The 22,439-nt window shown below is 40.9% G+C and overlaps 2 protein-coding genes across 7 annotated transcripts in view; one reads left to right on the top strand and one right to left on the bottom strand.

Moving 5' to 3' along the window:
• Nucleotides 1-22,439, bottom strand: part of LOC124148377 (beta-1,3-galactosyltransferase 1-like) — a 64,419-nt gene that overhangs the window by 18,934 nt on the left and 23,046 nt on the right. The window contains exon 1 of one of the 6 annotated variants that reach the window (XM_046519443.2): nt 4,130-4,250. The exons of 4 other annotated variants lie outside the window; for them this stretch is intronic. The gene's annotated coding sequence lies outside the window, so the exon portion shown is untranslated. Of the gene's footprint in view, nt 1-4,100; nt 4,251-22,439 lie in introns of those variants that run through there. One more of the 6 variants, XM_046519441.2, reaches the window with a different exon arrangement.
• LOC125381569 (protein starmaker-like) lies at nt 10,180-12,021 on the top strand. The gene is made up of 2 exons (XM_048398621.1): nt 10,180-10,813; nt 10,871-12,021. Exons 1-2 carry the CDS (start codon nt 10,180-10,182, stop codon nt 12,019-12,021), a joined length of 1,785 nt encoding a protein of 594 aa, XP_048254578.1.

The raw sequence follows: 22,439 nt of genomic DNA, 5'->3' as shown, positions 1-22,439 counted from the left end.
AAAAAAATTGTCCCCGAATATTCGTCAAATAAATGGAAAAAAAATAATCCCCGAATATTCTTGAAATAAATGAAGAAAAAAAAGAAATTGTCGCCGAATATTCTTGAAATAAATGAAGAAAAAAAAGAAATTGTCTGCCACAAAATTACATTGGTGTGACGTGTGTTAGAAAAAATATTTTGGCTTAAGGTTTTAATTTTAAAAATTATCTGGTTTCTCAAGTGTACCTGAGAGAATATCTGGCATCAGTACAAAATCCCAGCTTCCCCAACCTCATCCCTAGCTATCAAATGGTCGGTCCCTTAACGGATTAACCGTAACATCTTAACACTCACGATCAATACAGTCCTGTCTGTTGTCAAACGTTATTCTAAAACCTTAACTCTTTGTTAAAGTTTATACTTGTCTGAAGTCGATTTGCGTAGGGATTTACAACTCTCGAGGGTGAGCGAATATACCAGTCAACAGTGGCTGGGAATAAAATTTGTCCTTTTCATTTATTCTATTTATGCATATCTGATGAAGATATTTACATACAAGCCAGGATAATTTTATTTGTACCCTTCATTAGGTTATTAATTACCCATCATCATATCAGGTCAGGGTGTCCAAGACGTCGATTTTGGTATCATTTCGAACATTTCTTTCTATATTATATAGTTATATTCATATATTTTTTTATATTTTAAGTTTGATTTTAACTGATTTTAACCATTCCACACATTTTCACTTTGTCATGCACGATGCAATATTATTCGGTTATGTAGGTTATGAGTGAGGTAGGATTAATTGAGTGAGGTGGGATTAATTGAGTAAGGTGGGATTAATTGAGTGAGGTGGGATTAATTGAGTGAGGGGGATTAATTGAGTGAGGTGGGATTAATTGAGTGAGGGGGATTAATTGAGTAAGGTGGGATTAATTGAGTGAGGGGGGGTTAATTGAGTGAGGGGGGATTAATTGAGTGAGGGGGATTAATTGGGTGAGATGGGATTAATTAAGTTAGGAGGGATTACTTGAGTAAGGTGGGATTTATTAAGTAAGGAGGGATTAATTGAGTGGGGTGGGATTAATTGAGTGAGGGGGGATTAATTGAGTGAGAGGGGATTAATTGAGTAAGAAGGGATTAATTGAGTGAGAGGGGATTAATAGGGTGAGGGGGGATTATTTGGGTGAGATGGGATTATTTAAGTAAGGAGGGATTAATTGAGTGAGGGGGGATTAATTGAGTAACAAAGGGATTAATTGAGTGAGGGGGATTAATTGAGTAAGGTGGGATTAATTGTGTGAGGTGGGATTCTCTGAACAGCGAATCGCGGCGCCTTATACGACTGGGCCACCCGTGTCCCCTAATTAAAGTGGCCAGTGAACAGTTACACAAGTGAAGAGAATAGTGACAATGAACTCACACAACTTTTTCAATGCAAACGGTAAATAAATGTATAATATGAATACTTTGTACGTAAAGATCCCAAGTAACGATGAGTGGTCCCAGTGGGAATAGTAAAATGAAGATTGGTCAAAGTGGGAATTTTCACCGTAACCAATTAAAAACACGGTGATCACACTTAGAAGGGCCACACTGGGAATAAAGCAGTATATTATATATTTATATAATACTATTTTCAGATTTTCACATCGAAATATGTTTGGATTAGACGCATGTCAGAAAAATGCTTTATGTCTACTGGACAAAACGATAATGCGAGATGAAACAAACACGACCACTCGTGAAAGTAGATATGACGATCTCGAGTTCTATGAAATCTGATTGTGGGTTCAGTTCCCGGTTCGCCCCGATAATGTTTCTAAATTTCTCAGCACCGTGCTCGTGGGTTTCATCAAACTGGTTCATATCAAAGTAGGGATTTGCAGCGGACATCATTATTTGTCACTGATGTGTCATATTTCGTAATAACACGTATACCACACATCGTTTTAAAAGCTTTACTGGGACCTTGAATGTTTTGAATCTTATCAACCAGCTTTTGAGCAAGAGTCGTGTTACACTCTTTGAACGGAATGGAATGACTGATTTCACCTCCAAAGTTGGGATCTGTAGACTCCAAGAGTTGATTGTAGTATTACAGTCTATAGTTACTAGTGGAATGGTAATACCTACAGCTGTATACAGTGAGTTGATTGTAGTATTACAGTCTATAGTTACTAGTGGGATGGTAATACCTGCATCTGCATACAGTGAGTTGATTGTAGTATTACAGTCTATAGTTACTAGTGTGATGGTAATACCTACAGCTGTATACAGTGAGTTGATTGTAGTATTACAGTCTATAGTTACTAGTGTGATGGTAATACCTACAGCTGTATACAGTGAGTTGATTGTAGTATTACAGTCTATAGTTACTAGTGGGATGGTAATACCTACAGCTGTATACAGTGAGTTGATTGTAGTATTACAGTCTATAGTTACTAGTGTGATGGTAATACCTACAGCTGTATACAGTGAGTTGATTGTAGTATTACAGTCTATAGTTACTAGTGTGATGGTAATACCTACAGCTGTATACAGTGAGTTGATTGTAGTATTACAGTCTATAGTTACTAGTGTGATGGTAATACCTACAGCTGTATACAGTGAGTTGATTATAGTATAACAGTCTATAGTTACTAGTGGGATGGTAATACCTACAGCTGTATACAGAGAGTTGATTGTAGTATTACAGTCTATAGTTACTAGTGGGATGGTAATACCTACAGCTGTATACAGAGAGTTGATTGTAGTATTACACTCTATAGTTACTAGTGGGATGGTAATACCAACAGCTGTATACGAGAGAGTTGATTGTAGTATTACAGTCTATAGTTACTAGTGTGATGGTAATACCTACAGCTGTATACGAGAGAGTTGATTGTAGTATTACAGTCTATAGTTACTAGTGGGATGGTAATACCTACAGCTGTATACAGTGAGTTAATTGTAGCATTACTGTCTATAGTACTTAATAGTGGGATGGTAATACCTACAGCTGTATACAGTGACTTGATTGTAGTATTGTCCATAGTACTTTATAGTTTGATGGTAATACATGTACCTACAGCTGTTTTTAGTGAGTTGACAATACGAGGTCAACCCCTCATTTTCTAATAACCGTATAGGAAAACATGCTCTATCTGCGAGCCATAGGATTGGGAACGTTAGCCTCGACACGGAATCGATGTAGCGAGCTTATGAAAGTAGGTCCTTGCAGGTGACGTGATGTGCTTATTTTTTGGATCCCTATACCAAGTATATCGCACTGATTTATCGCATCGTGGATTGTGTCATCCATAATCGTATTCGTGTATAATATTTACCTCCCGTGTCGACAAAGTAATCGATGGTGTCTTTTTCATTAAGCACAGTTAAACACAGGCTAATCGATTCAGTAGACAAGAACGCGGAATATAGCCACGCAAGTCGACCTGGTGACTTGGGAGTTGTGTACAGCGAGAGTAATATTGGACATGCTTAATCCTCATACATAGAAACTGCGGGCGAGTTATATTGCCTACCGTGAATACCCGTAGTCGCGTAGATCCCTGTCGGCGACACAATGCGCCCACGTTGGGACGAATTGTCACCACGTAAATGTATCTGTTTATCGGACCTTTTTTGACGACAATGGGGAAATGTCTAAATGGGTGGGGCTCACGCTCCCATTTACCCACCATGACATTATTCAGCTGTCGACTTTTCCCAAACATCGGAACTAAAACCAGAGGCTCGTTATCAAAAGATTTCACACTTATCTGGGGTGTGTTTGTATGCTGATGGGGAAAAGGTAACTCAAATCAACAATGTCAAATAGTTACTGTTGAATACAGTATATATATATCAATGAGATAAATAACTCTGTGAACGGCAACATCAGATGTGGTAACCAAACTTGCAATCAAATGAAGCGATACAAAATTATCTGCTGAATATATATTTCTCTCGCGACAACAACGGTTCTTTTGCAAACAATTCAAATGAACTCACTACCATAAATAAACATCCTCGCGTAATAAACTCCCCGAGAAACTGATCACATTGACGGAATATGTGGATCATATGTGGATCATATGTGGATCATATCATACCAATAGTTATGAAACTTACATTATGAAAGTCTAGCAGTCAGCTCTCACCTCGATCAGTTGTTAACTATAGGATCCGTCCCGCCGCGCTCCAATAATGTAGTGGAAGCCGTACACGACCGTGTTCAACAATATAGCGGCTGTGTTTTGGCGCATTATATCCACGGTTGAGTGAATTGTTCCCGGCAAACGACTAGGACTTTACGGGGTATAACTATTGATGTTTTGTGTGATGGGTTTAGCGTGGCGTTCAAGGTTATGCACGTTTATACACGAACGTGTGTGCGACGGTTCCAACTTTGCCGGACGCTATTGTTGTAATTGTGTACCTGATGGGCAGAATAATCCCTTGAACTTTTGGGGATTATGATAATGCGTTCTATAGTCGAATATAGAAACAAAAGAAACGAACTGGGCAAGCTGTGTGCGTATATCCGATTTAACTGTACATGCATGAATAACTGCATATGCCACAACACGTTTCATTGCATGTATTATGCCTGATACTTTCGATCAATTATTGCATTGAAGGTGCATTACAAACAACGTCAGACAATATGTTGAAGTGCTACAACAACGATTTAATACATTGGTGTTATATACGTGAACCAATTTTCTTGTATTGATTTTTACGACATATACACAAGTATTCAGGGTAATAATAATAATATCAATAGCACACGTGTGTGGGAGGGGGGGTGGGGGTGGGGGTGGGGGGGGTGGGGTGGGGGGGGGGGGGGGGTGGAGTGGCCCCGTCGTCTAACTTGCCGTGCAGAGTTGCGTCCCCTGGGCACACCAGGAGCCTATAATTACCCGGTTCGCCCCTATTATGTTTCTTGGTTTGTCAGCACCATGCCGTGCTCGCAGTCTATGTGACCAGGGCCCCGTTCCACAAAGCGATCGTAGCGCTAAGATGATCGTAACTCTCATACTTTAACATAGACTTACGACAGTCTTAGCGCTAAGATGATCGTAACTCTCATACTTTAACATAGACTTACGACAGTCTTAGCGCTAAGATGATCGTAACTCCCATACTTTAACATAGACTTACGACAGACTTAGTGCTAAGATCGCTTTCTGGAACGGGGCCCAGGATCGCAAGGCATCTCCAGCCACATGAGTGGAACCACCACGATACGGACAATCACCTGGAGAGATGGCACGGTCGCCTTAACAAGCTAGTTGCTAAGACCCACTCGCCAACTTTCTGAGGTCAGAGCAGAACAACCCGATATTACTACTCCAATACAGGGCTAGAGTGAGTGAGTGAGTGAGTGAGTGAGTGAGTGAGCGAGCGAGCGAGTGAGTATGGTTTTACGACGATTTTAGCAATATTCCAGCAATATCACGGCGGGGGACACCAGAAATGGGCTTCACACATTGTACCCATGTCGGGAATCGACCCCGGGTCTTTGGCGTGACGAGCGAACGCTATAACCACTAGGCTACCCGACCTCCCTGAGACCCCTAGAGGGTAAGTACAGACAGCTTGAGACCAGATTCAAGCAGCTGAAGGAGAAACTCCTGACTGACAGAATTTCACTGATGGCATTTTCGGACAAGGTATCTTGCTGTCTTCATCTTTGCTGGGGGCACGGGTGGTCCATTCGTCTAAGGCGCGTCGAGTTGCGTCCCTTGGGCACGCCAGAAATCTATGATTGTGGGTTCGAGTCCCGGTTCGCCCCAATTAGGTTTCTAGGTTTGTCATCACCATACCGTGGCTCGTGGATTTCACCGAAGTGGTAAACGTCTGAGACCTGCATCACTTCGGGCTTTCCTCCCACATTAATTTGACACGCCGTGTTATAACAGGAGTACTGTTAAAAGCGGCGTTAAACCCAAATCACTCACTCACTCATCTTTGCTGAATTTGAACAGTATTCAAGGCCTCTAGCCCAAAGTACATGTTTACGTGTCATCGTTGATTTCTAATGTATAAATACACATATGTGGTCAGATTTTGACATTTTAACAAATAGAGTAATTTTTAATCTATTTTATCCCACCCTGATCTTATCTTTCACACTGCTAGAACCTGCCATGACATTTTAACTAAACGCGTAGGCCTTTTATTCTGTTAAACTCGGCTGACTTTCCTATTTGTATATGCATAGAGGTTATCACGCGAGTGTGTTTGGGGATGGTAAATATCCTGCATTAGGAATAAACATTGTATTTAGCCAGCCTTGGCGAGCTAAATACATAGTGTTTATTCCTAATAAAGGATATTTACCATCCCCAAACACACAAGCGTGATAACCTCTTTATCATATAATGTCATTCTTTAATTCTGTGCTTCAAAATCGCTTTCCCTCTCTCACAAACATTACCGAAACATTGCGAGTTTTCCTGGAATGCGCGCATTAATATTTATTACGTCACAGGGTAAGTGATGTGTCAGTCGGACAGTGACAGTAGCCAATATAGTTCCAACCGCATATAGACCGCAGAGGTCTACAAGCACAGATATGGCTGCTGATCCCGCTTGGCTAGGCCTCGTGCCCTCGTAAAATTGTTTCGAAATTTATATCGCCAAAGTTGCCAAAACTTATAAAATGCCTTAGCTACGTCACATTTAGACTATGATTTTCAGTATATTAGACTGTTCTTTTGATGATGATAGCATTTATCCCTGTAGTTTATCCAGATTCCCGATGGTTAATTCTGACTCGATCGCCGAATGACGAGGGCGACGCCATGTTTGTTTATAAACAGTGAAAGTAGTCCCTACTTGACCCTTTGATATTTGCATCTCTATCCGCATATGACCCCAACGGATATCGTTTTTATCCGTTGGCTTTATCCTGCCGAGAAACCTACCCATTATATGATAAATGTATGTACATTTTAGCACATTTTGAATTTTACAACTAATGTCTCTCATAAATCGCTGAGCGATTGGTTGTTTTATATGTTACGTAATGAGGAGTGAGTGAGTTTGGTTTTACGCCGCTTTTAGCAATATTCCAGCAATATCATGGCGGGGGACACCAGAAATGGGCTTCACACATTGTACCCATGTCGGGAATCGAACCCGGGTCTTCGGCGTGACGAGCGATCGCTTTAACCACTAGGCTACCCGACCGCCCCACGTAATGAGGATAAATCCACTGTGGTATATGTCCATGTAAAACAAGTGAGACAGAAATAAACTGCTTTCTTCTTTCTTCTAAATAAATAACACGCGAGGCACTTCAAATACACTTGTAGTGTAACGAAAAACGTATGATGTGCTTTGTACCAAATAAATATGTTTTTTTTCTGCATTGGCTTTAATGTTGTTGTATGCTTTACAATTTGTAATACAGTAAACTACGGTTATAACGAACTCAAAGGGACCACTAAATTTAGTTCGTAATAACCGTAGTTCGTTATAAGCATATATACAGCATATATACAGCATATATACAACAAATGGCCGGGACTAAAAAATAAGTTCGTTATATCGGTCAGTTCGTTATAAGCGTGTTCGTTATAAACGTAGTTTACTGTACTATTGATTGAGATTTTACGGTTTATTTTACTTTTAAATAAACTCTAAAGGCAATATTGAAAAAAAGTCCAATCATATCGAAATGAGCCCCTATAGTAATCCTCAATTGCTATTATTCACACAATCTGAGGTGAGGTGAAATTGGGTTTAACGTCGCGTACAAGATTATTGCACTTATATAGCGACGTGCATGTACGTGTGGGTGTTTGTGTGGCTGCTTGTACTAGTCCTTACTGATGCCGATTTATAAATTATAGTGCTAGCTCACTGAGATACCATGCCGCAGTTTAACATGAATACCCCACTCAGACACAGTATACTGACTCCAGTCCTTGTTTTAGCCCCTTAATGCCGAGCGCCAGACAGGGTAACAACAAGTACCATCTTTTAACGTCTTTTGGTATGACGCGGCAGGGGATCGAACCCCGGACCTTCCGCTCTCCGGGCGGACGCTCTACCACTAGACCACGGAGGCGGTCTCACACAATCTGAACTAGGTACCTGGAGATTCACGAGGCCGACCTACTTTGTAAGTTTTATCCTGATCGCTGAACACTGAGTGCATTCCTTCCCTATCAGTGGAATAGACGCAGCTAGCCGTGACTGATAACTACTAAACACCTACTTAATACTTGCTTGGGGTGAAAGACAATAGCGAATGTGGGGTGACTGGCGTCCAATCTCTGCATATATTGTAATAGTGTATGCTTTATCTCCTATCAGAAAATATTTATAACCTTTTTTACACCAAATACATTCAACAATTTCAACAAATATTTTAACACATCAATACTTATCCTTATTAGCAATCCCCTTCGGCATAATACGACCGCCTCCGTGGTGTAGTGGTAGAGCGTCCGCCCGGCCGCGTCATACCAAAAGACGTTAAAAGATGGTATTTGTTGTTACCCTGTCTGGCGCTCGGCATTAAGGGTCTAAAACAGTGAGTGAGTGAGTATGGTTTTACGCCGCTTTTTAGCAATATTCCAGCAATATCACGGCGGGGGACACCAGAAATGGGCTTCACACATTGTACCCATGTCGGGAATCGAGCCCGGGTCTTTGGCGTGACGAGCGAACGCTTTAACCACTAGGCTACCCGACCGCCCGTCTAAAACAAGGACTGGCTCGGAGTCAGTATACTGTGTCTGAGTGGGGTATCCATGTTAAACTGCGGAATGGTATCTCAGTGGGCTAGCACTATAAATCGGCATCAGTCCGGACTAGTACAAGCAGCCACACACACACACACACACGTGCATGTACGTCGCTATATAAGTGCAATAATAATAGTTGTTCACCTGACCTTGCCTAAGTCTCATTCTGTGAGTTTAGGTAGAAGAATCATGTTTTAAAAGAGAATAAGGCGATTATTGTGTTCACTTAGTTTGAGAAACGGTTTCCTTCAGTCAATCAAACTTCATTCTCATAAGAACCACCCACTGTGGTATAAGAGCGTATTTTACAAGTTATTATTAATGTATTACATAAAACACATGCCAAGATGGTATGACGGCAAACATGTAGAGCTGCTTCGTCTTTACAGTATTAAAGTGAGCGAGTGAGTATGGTTTTACGCCGCTTTTAGCAATATTCCAGCAATATCACGGCGGGGGACACCAGAAATGAGCTTCACACATTGTACACATGTCGGGAATTACAGTATTAAAAATCAATTGTTTATATTAAGGCGCGTTGTTTATATTCACACAAAGTCGATCATAAATAACAAGATGGCCATAGGTCCTATATCGCTCACCACGAGCATCGCTGATCGAGAAGATCTTGATCTTTATCTTTACAATAAACACATTTACAAGGTATTCTTGGGGGGTACATTTAGATCAGGTAGCGGTAATCATTCACGTTTCACCGCCGTGTGTGCTTGCTATTGCCTGTCACTCTACTTAGATTATACTGTCCCGGGTTAGCACTGATAGCGACAGATATATTTTGAGTGAGAGAGTATGGTTTTACGCCACTTTTAGCAATATTCCAACAAGATCACGGCGGGGGACACCAGAAATGGGCTTCACACATTGTACCCATGTCGGGAATCGAACCCGGGTCTTCGGCGTGACGAGCGAACGCCTTAACCACTAGGCTACCCGACCGCCCCAGATTTATTTTGAAGGAGGTGGTGGGGGCGAGGCTTTCTTTGGGTTTGTTCTTTTTGTCTATTTGGTTGGTTTTTTTAGGGTGGGGGAGGGGTTGTTTTGTGGGGATTTTTTAAGGATATTTTACAATCTCCATATGTTACTGTTTGTATTGGATCTTAAAAATATTTGGGAGTTTGCTAAAAAATATAGCCTTTTGTTTCGTAATTAAATTATCAAATCAATCAAAAGGGGTTGATTTTCGTAAAGACTTGATTGTATACCCAGACACTCGAGAGGCCAAGCCAGAACTGATTAATAACATAACATGACTTCACAGTAAACAGTTGAAATTCGACTACTGTCCTCCATATCTTTAATTACACGCATCCACACTAAGCAGAGCGTGACCATACATTTCGTGGCAAGCATTCTTTGGTTGGCGATTTTTCCTTAAACTAAGAACCGCGTGTTTGTTTGTTGTTTGACGTCGCAAGAGCTGGATCAAGATGAAACACAAGGGTGTGATCAAGATGAAACACAGGACCAGGATCAAGATGAAACAGGAGCGGCTTAAGCCTCAACACAGGAGAAGGATTAAGATGAAACACGGGAACAGGATCAAGATGAAACACAGGATCAGGATCAAGATGAAACAGTTGCAGGGACAAGATGAAACACAGGACCGTGATCAAGATGAAACACAGGACCAGGATCAAGATGAAACACAGGACCAGGATCAAGATGAAACACAGGACCAGGATCAAGATGAAACACAGGACCAGGATCAAGATGAAACACAGGACCAGGATCAAGATGAAACACAGGACCAGGATCAAGATGAAACACAGGACCAGGATCAAGATGAAACACAGGACCAGGATCAAGATCAAACACAGGACCAGGATCAAGATGAAGCACAGGACCAGGATCAAGATGAAACACAGGACCGTGACCAAGATGAAACACAGGACCAGGATCAAGATGAAACACAGGACCGTGATCAAGATGAAACACAGGACCAGGACCAAGATGAAACACAGGACCGTGATCAAGATGAAACACAGGACCAGGATCAAGATGAAACACAGGAATGTGATCAAGATGAAACACAGGACCAGGACCAAGATGAAACACAGGACCGTGATCAAGATGAAACACAGGACTAGGATCAAGATGAAACACAGGACCGTGATCAAGATGAAACACAGGACCAGGACCAAGATGAAACACAGGACCAGGATCAAGATGAAACACAGGACCAGGATCAAGATGAAACACAGGACCAGGATCAAGATCAAACACAGGACCAGGATCAAGATCAAACACAGGACCAGGATCAAGATCAAACACAGGACCAGGATCAAGATCAAACACAGGACCAGGATCAAGATGAAACACAGGACCAGGATCAAGATGAAACACAGGACCAGGATCAAGATCAAACACAGGACCAGGATCAAGATGAAACACAGGACCGTGATCAAGATGAAACACAGGACCAGGATCAAGATGAAACACAGAAACAGGATCAAGATGAAACACAGGACCAGGATCAAGATGAAACACAGGACCAGGATCAAGATGAAACACAGGACCAGGATCAAGATGAAACACAGGACCGTGATCAAGATGAAACACAGGACCAGGATCAAGATGAAGCACAGGACCAGGATCAAGATCAAACACAGGACCAGGATCAAGATCAAACACAGGACCAGGATCAAGATCAAACACAGGACCAGGATCAAGATCAAACACAGGACCAGGATCAAGATCAAACACAGGACCAGGATCAAGATGAAACACAGGACCAGGATCAAGATGAAACACAGGACCAGGATCAAGATGAAACACAGGACCAGGATCAAGATGAAACACAGGACCAGGATCAAGATCAAACACAGGACCAGGATCAAGATGAAGCACAGGACCGGGACCAAGATGAAACACAGGACCAGGATCAAGATGAAGCACAGGACCGGGACCAAGATGAAACACAGGACCAGGATCAAGATGAAACACAGGACCAGGATCAAGATGAAACACAGGACCAGGATCAAGATGAAGCACAGGACCGGGACCAAGATGAAACACAGGACCAGGATCAAGATGAAACACAGGACCAGGATCAAGATGAAACACAGGACCGGGACCAAGATGAAACACAGGACCGTGATCAAGATGAAACACAGGACCGTGATCAAGATGAAACACAGGACCGGGACCAAGATGAAACACAGGACCAGGATCAAGATGAAACACAGGACCAGGATCAAGATGAAACACAGGACCGGGACCAAGATGAAACACAGGACCAGGATCAAGATAAAGCAGCAGGATCAAGATAAAGCAGCAGGATCAAGATAAAGCAGCAGGATCAAGATAAAGCAGCAGGATCAAGATGAAGCAGCAGGATCAAGATGAAGCAGCAGGATCAAGATGAAATACGGGAGCATGATAAAACGGACGTGATAAAACAGTGGGTATGATAGAATAGGTTCAAGATAAATCGACTACTGAAAAACTAGTCATTAAGAATGTATGAGAAGGTTCCAGCACCCATGTCGTAAGATCAGGTTTCCAGCTGTTTTGTAGCCATTGAGTATTTTTCTCACATGTTGTCAGTGAGACTGCGTACTGATACGTAACTTGGGTATTCAATATTCCCTTCCCTCTTCCCTTGGATCCAGACTAGTGGCTTATGTAAACCGATGAGTAGACTTCTTTCTATAATTCTACTTCTGTGTTGTTTCAGGTAACGTCTGACTACAGACAGATTTAGTTCCTATAATTGGCTATGATGCCAATAGTACGATGCCATTTTGCAAAAGGAATATTTGTCACAGAGAACAACTTCTATATTAGATCTGAATAGATTACACATTTAAGTTATTTTAATATCCAGTGTATCATCTTCTTTCAAATATCATATTGACAAAAACTGAAAAACTGAGAAAAACGTGGCTATTTTTGCTGTTCATTAACTGTACACATTTGCTTTGGGTTTTTTATACGTATAATAAGCTAGGCAGGTATTTGATTCTTATGTCTTCATATACTGGACATATCAATAACACATGGTATTTATCTTCTTGGTAATATTACCAGGAAAGACATACCGATGTTAAAACATCATTATCTTTTGAATGTCTGTATAACTGTATATTAAGGGATACATGTATTATATATAAGGGTATGTTTACAACAACTGAACTTCGTTTAGCTTCTGCGTAAACATATACAGTCAAGTCTCGTTAATCCGACATTCGTTAATCCGACACTCGGCTTTATCCGACACTAATTATGGGAACCGATTAAATCAGTGCTATTTAGACCCATTAATCCGACAATCTCGCACTCCCGACTCCGACACACGTAATTTGCAACGATTTTCGATCACGAACGTTGATACTACTAAATTTCGTTTATCCGACATACTCGTTAATCCGACATAATCATATGCAACCATCGATGTCGGATTAACGGGACTTGACTGTAGATGAATAGTTGTTGAATAAGTGTCTGGTATTACACACGGGTATAACATGGAGTGGCCACGTGTCGATTTAATACATCTGATATCAGCTGACCAGTCATGGCAATACAGCGATCTTTACATCGCTGCTTAAACATTAAAGACATACTTAGTTTAATGTCCAACATCCTGGGATATCCACTAGGGCTGGGACGGGTAACTCGGGTACCCGGGTCGGGTGGGTACTGAGTAGGACCCGGGTACCCATAGGACTACCCGGGCCCGTGGTTAGTCAAATGATATATTGTTGAAAGACAAAAAGTATCTAGAACTCTATGGTTACACAACAATGTTCGCATTTCTTTCTGGCTATGCACCCATTCCTTCTGATTTTTCATATGGTTTATAAACATATAACTTAATTTAACTTCAGTGTATGAATGACCAAATTGTTTAATACATATATCTAAATACGTTTTGCCAGGGCTATACTAAAAATGTTTCCAATCGGACATTTTGAGACATCTCCTGACACCTACAGTGGGTACCCGGGTAGGGTCGGGTAATAGGGGGGTGGGTACCCGGATGGTAAATTAGGGCTCGTCCCAGCCCTTATATCCACGTACAGTAAGCTACGGTTATAACGAACTCAAAGGGGCCACTAACTTTAGTTCGTTATAACCGTAGTTCGTTATAAGCATATATACAGCATAACAATAGCAAATAGTCGGGACAAAAAATCAGTTCGTTACATCCGTCTGTTCGGTATAAGCGTGTTCGATATAAACGTACTTTACTGTATATGCAAATCCATTGGGGAAAATGAGGCCCAGTTTAAATCGCGTTAAGCCGTTTAAGCATGTTATCTTATTCGAAGCCCTGCAAGATCCGACTGAACGGTGTATATGTGTTCCACGATCTGATGTGCAATTTAGTTTAGGTCTACACGCTGTTTTTAGTTACGTGTGTAACTGAAACATTATTTCTTTGAAATTAGGGTAGTCATGAAACGCTAGATTAAAATACATCATTAAATTTGTGTCGATGGATAAACAGTTCCTGATTGGCTTGATTCAAATCAGCTGGGGCTGTCATTTGAGCCGACGGTACCCTCCCTTTAAAATAGGGCTGTGCGGTTGAATTAAAGGACGTTATTTTATATGGTGCTAAATACTATTCATTCACGCAAATGGGTATTGTGTTGATCGTTCAACTGATTAAATCACACTACCAGTTTCACCTTGTATAGTTAGAAAGTCGTAGATACGAATCGCGCTTAAGGAGTTCGCCTCTGCTGTTCACACGTCATGCAATATCTCAAGGACTGGCTTTGTCATGGCAATTCTATTGAATATACATTCCATTCGAACTATTATGTGTTTAGCCTTTGAAATATACAGGAGTGGCCACAATCACCGTGTGTCGTGTTAGGCCATACGACGGCAGAGTAAAACCTCGTTTTAAAGTTTTTCGCAATCCACTGTATCCGACAGCAGGTCAAGTTGGAGTTTCGTGAAATCAACGCTTAAAGTTGCGAGTGATCAAATGCCAGTGAAACCTCATAACGGCGATTAAAAAAAATCTAAAAGCACTAAGTAGTTGGCGAGTGTAACAACCGTTGAATATATTAATTTACTTCCTTTTTTAAGCCTTTAATTAGAAGGTCTTGCGATCAATTGCACTGTAATTAGGTGGTGAGGTGAAATGGGGTTTAACGTCGCGTCCAAGATAATTGCACTTATATAGCGACGTGCATGTACGTGTGTGTGTTTGTGTGGCTGTTTGTACTAGTCCGGACCGATGCCGATTTATAGTGCAAGCTCACTGAGATACCATGCCGCAGTTTAACATGAATATCCCACTCAGACACAGTATACTGACTCCGAGCCGACCAGTCCTTGTTTTAGTCCCTTAATGCCGAGCGCCAGACAGGGTAACAACAAGTACCATCTTTTAACGTCTTTTAGTTTATAAAAAAAATATAAATGGTATGACGCGGTCAGGGATCGAACCCCGGACCTTCCGCTCTCCGGGCGGACGCTCTACCACTAGACCACGGAGGCGGTCGCACTGTAATTAAATACAGTTCAGCTCCATCATATTTGATAAATATTAAATATCACCCCAAGAGAATATTTAGTCCTGGTTATCATAAGAAACACATTCCATGTGGCGTAAAAGGCAAAATAGTAGTGGAAGTTATATAAATGAATCACTGACAATTAGTGATGACACCAGGGCCCACTTGCACAAAGCGATCTTAGCGCTAAGATGATCGTAACTCCCATACTTTAACATAGGCTTACAATAGTTGTAGCGCTAAGATCGCTTTGTGCAAGTGACACCAGGTGTTCGCAAATAGGTAAATATCATCTTCCCGAGGCCATAGTGTCCGTAGCCTATTTCAAAGCCTTGTTTCCACCCTTGACATTCCAATGCCACCTTTCTGTGCCAAAATGGTTTCAAGCTCGCGAATCAAATTCAGATAAAAATTTACTGATGCGCCTGAGATTTGATTTAACAACTCGTTGATCTTCACACCTGTTTACTTATCAAATATTAATCGAAACTCACCTATGAAAATAATTCAGTCCGTGTTTATTAGGAAGCAACTGCAGACAGCGTACTTATGACTTGTCCAATGACAATCCGCTACACAACTTTGGTGTTATATCGGCACTCCGCTTGTTTCGAACTTCTGATAACTCGTGTTGTTATGGCTCAGAGGGCTTCGGTTTATGACATGCAGTAAAGTACGTTTATAACGAACACGCTTTATAACGAACTGACGGATATAACGAACTGATTTTTTGTCCCGAGTATTTGCTATTGTTATACTGTATATATGCTTATAACGAACTACGGTTATAACGAACTAAAGTTAGTGGTCCCTTTGAGTTCGTTATAACCGTAGTTTACTGTACTTCAATTAAAAGAAATGCCTTCGTCACTAATACCTTTCGTATCCATTGTAAACGCTGCTTGGTATGATAGATGGTTGCGGTTTGTATGCATTACGAAACTGAAGGGTCTCTTATTTTTTCCGGGGGCACGGGTGGCCCAGTCGTCTAAGGCGCCGCGATTCGCTGTGCAGAGTTGCGTCCCTTGGGCATGCCAGAAACCTATGATTGTGGGTTCGAATCCCGGTTCGCCCCGATTATGTTTCTAGGTTTATCAGCACCATACCCGTGCTCGTGGGTTTCACCGAAGTGGTAAACGTCTGAGACTTGCAGCACTTCAGGATTTCCTCCCACATAAAGCTTACACGCCACGATATAACTGGAATACTGTTAAAAGCGGCGTTAAACCCAACTCACTCACTCACTCACTCACTCACTCACTCACTCTTATTTTTTCCCTCACTTTAAGTGGACGGATGGCAGATGCGCCTATGATGTGAATGGATGGAGGAGAGGTAGATTTTATATGTTTAGTGTGTGACTGACTTTGTGCATCTATATTAATATACGCATGTGTGTGGTGGCTTTTGGCCACAATGTGGCAAGATTGTGATATATTACAATATTATTATGCACACAAAATAAAAAATATAATATCCGGCCAATGGGCCTATGAGACACCCAGCTCAATATTATTATTATTATTATTATTATTATTATTATTATTATTATTATTGTTATTGTTATTATTATTATTGAGCTGGGTGTCTCATAGGCCCTTTGGCCGGATATTATATATTTTTTTAACAATGAATATTTTAATGAACTATATATATGTGACATGTACAATATGTGACACCAAAATGAAATAATTTTCTTCTTCTTCTTCTTCTTCTTCTTCTTCTTCTTTACAACGCCAAACCCTAAACTGGAAGTGGTGATCGGACCACGGATCATAATTCCTCTTTTGCATCAGTATCAACCGAGTGTGTCGCCAAAACGCATCCACTTGAAACACGGCGATCAACACACTGGCACCTAGTTACGCGTTGATTGTTGCACGAAACACATAGTTAATAATTTATCGAGCTGGGCCGAGGCTAATTACCGCCAGGTTGGATCGGGATGGTCTACATTGATTATGTATGAAGCTTAGGAGATCTAAGTGGTATAAACATTCAATGAAGATATGTGTCATTAATCAGTTGACATGACTGACTTGCCGGAGTCCTATGAAACCTGGTCAGTCAGTCAGTCAGTCAGTAATATAGTCAGTCAGTCAGTAATATAGTCAGTCAGTCAGTCAGTCAGTAATATAGTCAGTCAGTCAGTCAGTCAGTCAGTCAGTCAGTCAGTCAGTCAGTAATATAGTCAGTCAGTCAGTAATATAGTCAGTAATATAGTCAGTCAGTCAGTTATATAGTCAGTCAGTCAGTCAGTCAGTCAGTCAGTCAGTAATATAGTCAGTCAGTCAGTCAGTCAGTCAGTCAGTTATATAGTCAGTCAGTCAGTCAGTCAGTAATATAGTCAGTCAGTCAGTCAGTCAGTCAGTCAGTCAGCAATATAGTCAGTCAGTCAGTCAGTTATATAGTCAGTCAGTCAGTCAGTAATATAGTCAGTCAGTCAGTCAGTCAGTTATATAGTCAGTTAGTCAGTCAGTCAGTCAGTCAGTTATATAGTCAGTCAGTCAGTCAGTCAGTAATATAGTCAGTCAGTCAGTCAGTCAGTCAGCAATATAGTCAGTCAGTCAGTTAGATAGTCAGTCAGTCAGTCAGGACCATAAGAGGTCTGGCATGCCCAAGGGCCGCAACTCCGCACACCGAATCACCATTCGTCCCCACTTTTCGGAACCTACAATACGGCTCGTTCCCTCCTCGATGACAGCCATTAGTCTTAACTTGCGGAAACATTGGGGTACTTTGATCAATATAGCACCTGTTATTTAAATCAATTACGGTAATATGCCTTTGTTTACACGTGTTGAGAAAGTGCTCCACGCCGCAAGATATACGAATAACAGAACTGTTTGCATTAACTGAGGTTGTCACTTATGGGACCAAGTAGGATGATAGATTGAGATGTACTCGTGTGTTTGTTTAAACTCAGAGAACGGCTCACTTGACTCCGACATTGAGCTAAAACTGTTCTTGGATTACAAAACTATAATGCAAAATGAGTTGGAAAATGCATTCAAGTAATTGAACTAATTACCAGTTTCAAAACAATGTGTGCGTGGGTGCGTGCGTGCGTGCGTGCGTGCGTGCGTGCGTGTGTGCGTGCGTGTGTTTTTTCATAAACCGAGGGACAAAAAAATACACCTCTCGGTTGATTTTATCATGTTTCATTTTCAATTGAAAATATCTTTAGTTAACGATATTATATTCACAAAATAATTGAATGAACTGTACTAACGCTTAGTCAGCATTCAATGAAATCTTCTACATGTTTTGGTTTGTTTTATATACATAATTTGATTTTAAACTTTTAAAAATTAAAAATCAAAATTTTGCATGATACGCAAATGCTAAATGGTATCTTCGACATCCTATCTTTGAAGCTCAATAAATTTGTTTTTTTTCTGCTCAAATTTACATCTCAATTATGATAGGGGTCATGTTGCCAACTCATTTTTTACCCGTCTTCACCGAACCATTCTACGTTTTACACACAATTACCCATGTGCATAAAGATCTTCATAATCTATGTTTAGAAAGACCTCAAAGGAAAATAATGGCTTAGCACTGTTAGCACACGAACGCCATGCAATAGAAGTGCCATGAAAGGGTGAAGGTCACATGTTGACCTGTCCTACCTTTGTATTTACTTTACACAATAATAAAACTTTGCTTTGAAAACGGTACAACCCCATCACTGTTAAACAGTGGCATTATCCATCCAATCCCTAACCCAGATATGTCCGAAACCCATTACAAAATAAGGGCATCACTCTAATTGCAGTACCTTGTAAAGTCAACGCCGATATTTTGAATATTTTGAATTTCGACCTTAAAAAGGCATTTGATCTCTCCTTGTAAATAGACACTGTTTGTGGCACAAATTATATAATATTGGCGTCCGTAGAAAGATATTAACTGCAATACGGCCTGAATATGTGGATGTTAACTGTACAGATAGAGCTGGCAACTCTATCACAGAACATTTTAAAGTTAGCCTTGGTGTAAAGCAAGGATGCATATTATCACCATCATTGTTTCGTTTATTTGCATCAATGATCTGTCTGAAGCTAATAATCTTCAGTGTGGTGTACAAGTTGATGATTCTACTATTTGTATTTCAATGTATGCGTACATTATTGCTTTAATTGCACCAGATGAAGCCTCACTTCCGTCAATATCTATGTGGGGCCCAGTCGTCTAAGGCGCCGCGATTCGCTGTGCGATTATGTTTCTAGGTTTGTCAGCACCATACCCGTGCTCGTGGGTGTCACCGAAGTGGTAAACGTCTGACACCTGCATCACTTCGGGCTTTCCACCCACATTAAGCTGACGCGCCGTGATATAACTGGAATACTGTTAAAAGCGGCGTTAAACCCAACTAACAATATCCATGTTCACCGTACTCCCTCTACTGAACGCACGGGCGTCTATTAATTTCGCACACGCCGACGTCTATTGGAGGCCTGGCATTTATTCTGTTTAATGCGGCACAGTGGCAACTCAACACTTTACTTAAATTCTAGAGTCACATACAGTGTACATTTGCAGGACGCAGTGATTATTAAACGGTAAAAATGTGTTCAGATGGTAAACAAATACAAGACGTATCTAGATCCAAACATTGTGTTTAAATCCTATACCGAATGCACATTTGTTGCGTTCTATCTAAACACTCTCAGGGTCTAAACACGTGAAATGAGCCATCGTCTCACTGCCTAAACAACACCTAAACACAACATCCCCATAATATAAACATGTTTAGAATTTAAAGAACGTAAAACAAAATTAGAATTTCGACACGTTTAAACATGTTTAAAGCTTGAACGTGTTTAGAATTAAAACACCTTTAAACATGTTAAAAATTTAAACACTTTTAAACATGTTCAGAATTTAAACTTGTTTAAATAAAGTGCATTTGATTAAGCAAAAAATCAAACATGGACAAGATAATAAAAATAATATTTATTGAAATAAGACGTGCAAATCAGATTCACAGGCACTTGCATAACACATACCACACCATATATAATATCAACAAACGTGGTGCAATATCAACTTAAGATAGGACCCGTGAAGATTCCGGGGTAGAATAGGTCTTCAGCAAACCATGCTTGCCGTAAAGGGTGACTATGCTTGTCGTAAAAGGCGACTAACGGGATCGGGTGGTCAGGATCGCTGACTTGGTTGATGCATGTCATCGATCCCAATTGCGTGGATCGATGCTCATGATATTAATCGCTGGATTGTCTGGTCCAGACTCGATTATTTACATACCGCCGTCATATAGCTGGAATATTGCTGAGTGCGGCGTTAAACAACAAACCAACCAACCAACCAACAAAAGATAGTACAAATAAACCAAATTCTGTTAATGGTGACTCGGAAAATTGGCACTTTTGATGACAACTGTCTCCGTAGCACAGGTGGCAGCGTGAAAGACTACAAATTAGGTGTTTGCAGGTTCGTTTCCCGCCGAGGTTTCAAATTCAAAGTGTTCTTAAATGTGTTGTTGCTGTGTGACCATAGCACTTCATACAGGAAGCATACAGTAAAAGTATATCTGATTCCTACGATAGACCCTTAATTTTATTTAGCTAACCACCGCTAACCATTACTCACGACAAGGGAGTAATCATTGCAAGCCGTAAGTTAATGAGATAGGGACCATAAATTTCATTCAACGACGGTGCGAGGTTCGGTTCTTTTGGACTGTGCATATGACCCGGCGTCAATAAGAGGCCGGCGCGTATTGAAAACGTCGCGTCTATTAGAGGACATACGGTATAAATCTTGCAGCTGTTGTTGGTCCTGGGCGAGGTAATCCACGGTTCAACAGCTGTGGGTTATTGCTGTGGTCTTTGTAAGCGAAATCAATGTTAAGACGGAAAATCGTTATGCCGCCTTGTATCCCCCAGTTGCCACCGTCTCAACAAAAGGTAAAGTCTTCGTAAGAACAGTTACAGTGAATAAATGATTGTAAATAGCGCTAGATTATTACAGGAAAGTCATTAAAAATCAAGTGACATACTTTGTTCATGGAACGAAGGCGAAACAGTCGTTTCGCTGCCATCGTCAGAAGTTCGTACGATGCATGTTTGATCTCATGGAATGAGTGAGTGAGTGAGTTGGGTTTAACGCCGCTTTTAAGATTATTCCAGTTATATCACGGCGTGTCAGCTTAATGTGGGAGGAAAGACCGAAGTGATGCAGGTCTCAGGCGTTTACCACTTCGGTGAAACCCACGAGTACGGTTATGGTGCTGACAAACCTAGAAACATAATCGGGGCGAACTGGGATTCGAACCCACAATTATAGGTCTCTGGCTTGCACAAGGGACGCAACTCTTCACAGCGAATCGCGGCGCCTAAGACGACTCTCCCTAAAAGTTACAATCAAGATGGTGACGTTTACTCTAATGATTTTACTAGTGCTTCAAAAAGCAAACGAAGGACTGAACAGAGTGAAAGTAAACAATGTATTTACTTGTCTGTGTGTTTTAAAATATGTGGAAGTGGTTGCTCCTTAGATTCTGGCAGTTCAAATATACAGTTACGTGAAATCATGTACTGATTGTCAGAGCAGGAAGATTACAAAGCATCAGATGAAATATTATCTTCCCCACCGCATTCATGACCAACTCGTGTTATTCCGGGACAAGCCGAATAGCAACTCGTGCCCCTCTCATGGCCATTTTTGCGACCGGGTTCCGTCTTAGCGCAAACGGGCATACCTAAAACAATTGTCAACTCGTTGCGTAGTGGTTCACATATATTTCCCCATATATTATATATATTTAAGATGCAATTTAAAGCTCATCTGGACACGCGGAATTATAAGTATGTTTGAACACATTTAACTGTGTCTTGGGTATATTTTTAAATGCAAGACATGTGTAAAATCAAAAATTATTTCTGAGGGATTCTATGACGAGGAACTTGAAATCATACGCGCATTCTGATTGGTTTGTCGTATTTTCGCACATAGCATTCATCGATAGGGGACGAGTCTTCTTGCAGGTTACGAAAAGGGGCGAGTGGTGACGAATGTTCCAACCACCCCTTGAAATTTAGTCTCTAACCCAGGGTTAGAAACTAACAGTTTTTGTCCACTAGTCCTTATAATGATAACATATAGCAAAACCCTTAAAATGGGCCAATTTCTACTAGTCCTTTGGATACCTTTACTATTGGGCAGTTTGGTAAGGACTACAGGAC

This window comes from Haliotis rufescens, unplaced genomic scaffold (assembly GCF_023055435.1).
Source record: "Haliotis rufescens isolate VD_foot unplaced genomic scaffold, xgHalRufe1.0.p SCAF_18, whole genome shotgun sequence".
NCBI classification, from domain to species: Eukaryota; Metazoa; Mollusca; class Gastropoda; order Lepetellida; family Haliotidae; genus Haliotis; species Haliotis rufescens.
This window is presented reverse-complemented; position numbering and strand designations above follow the sequence as displayed.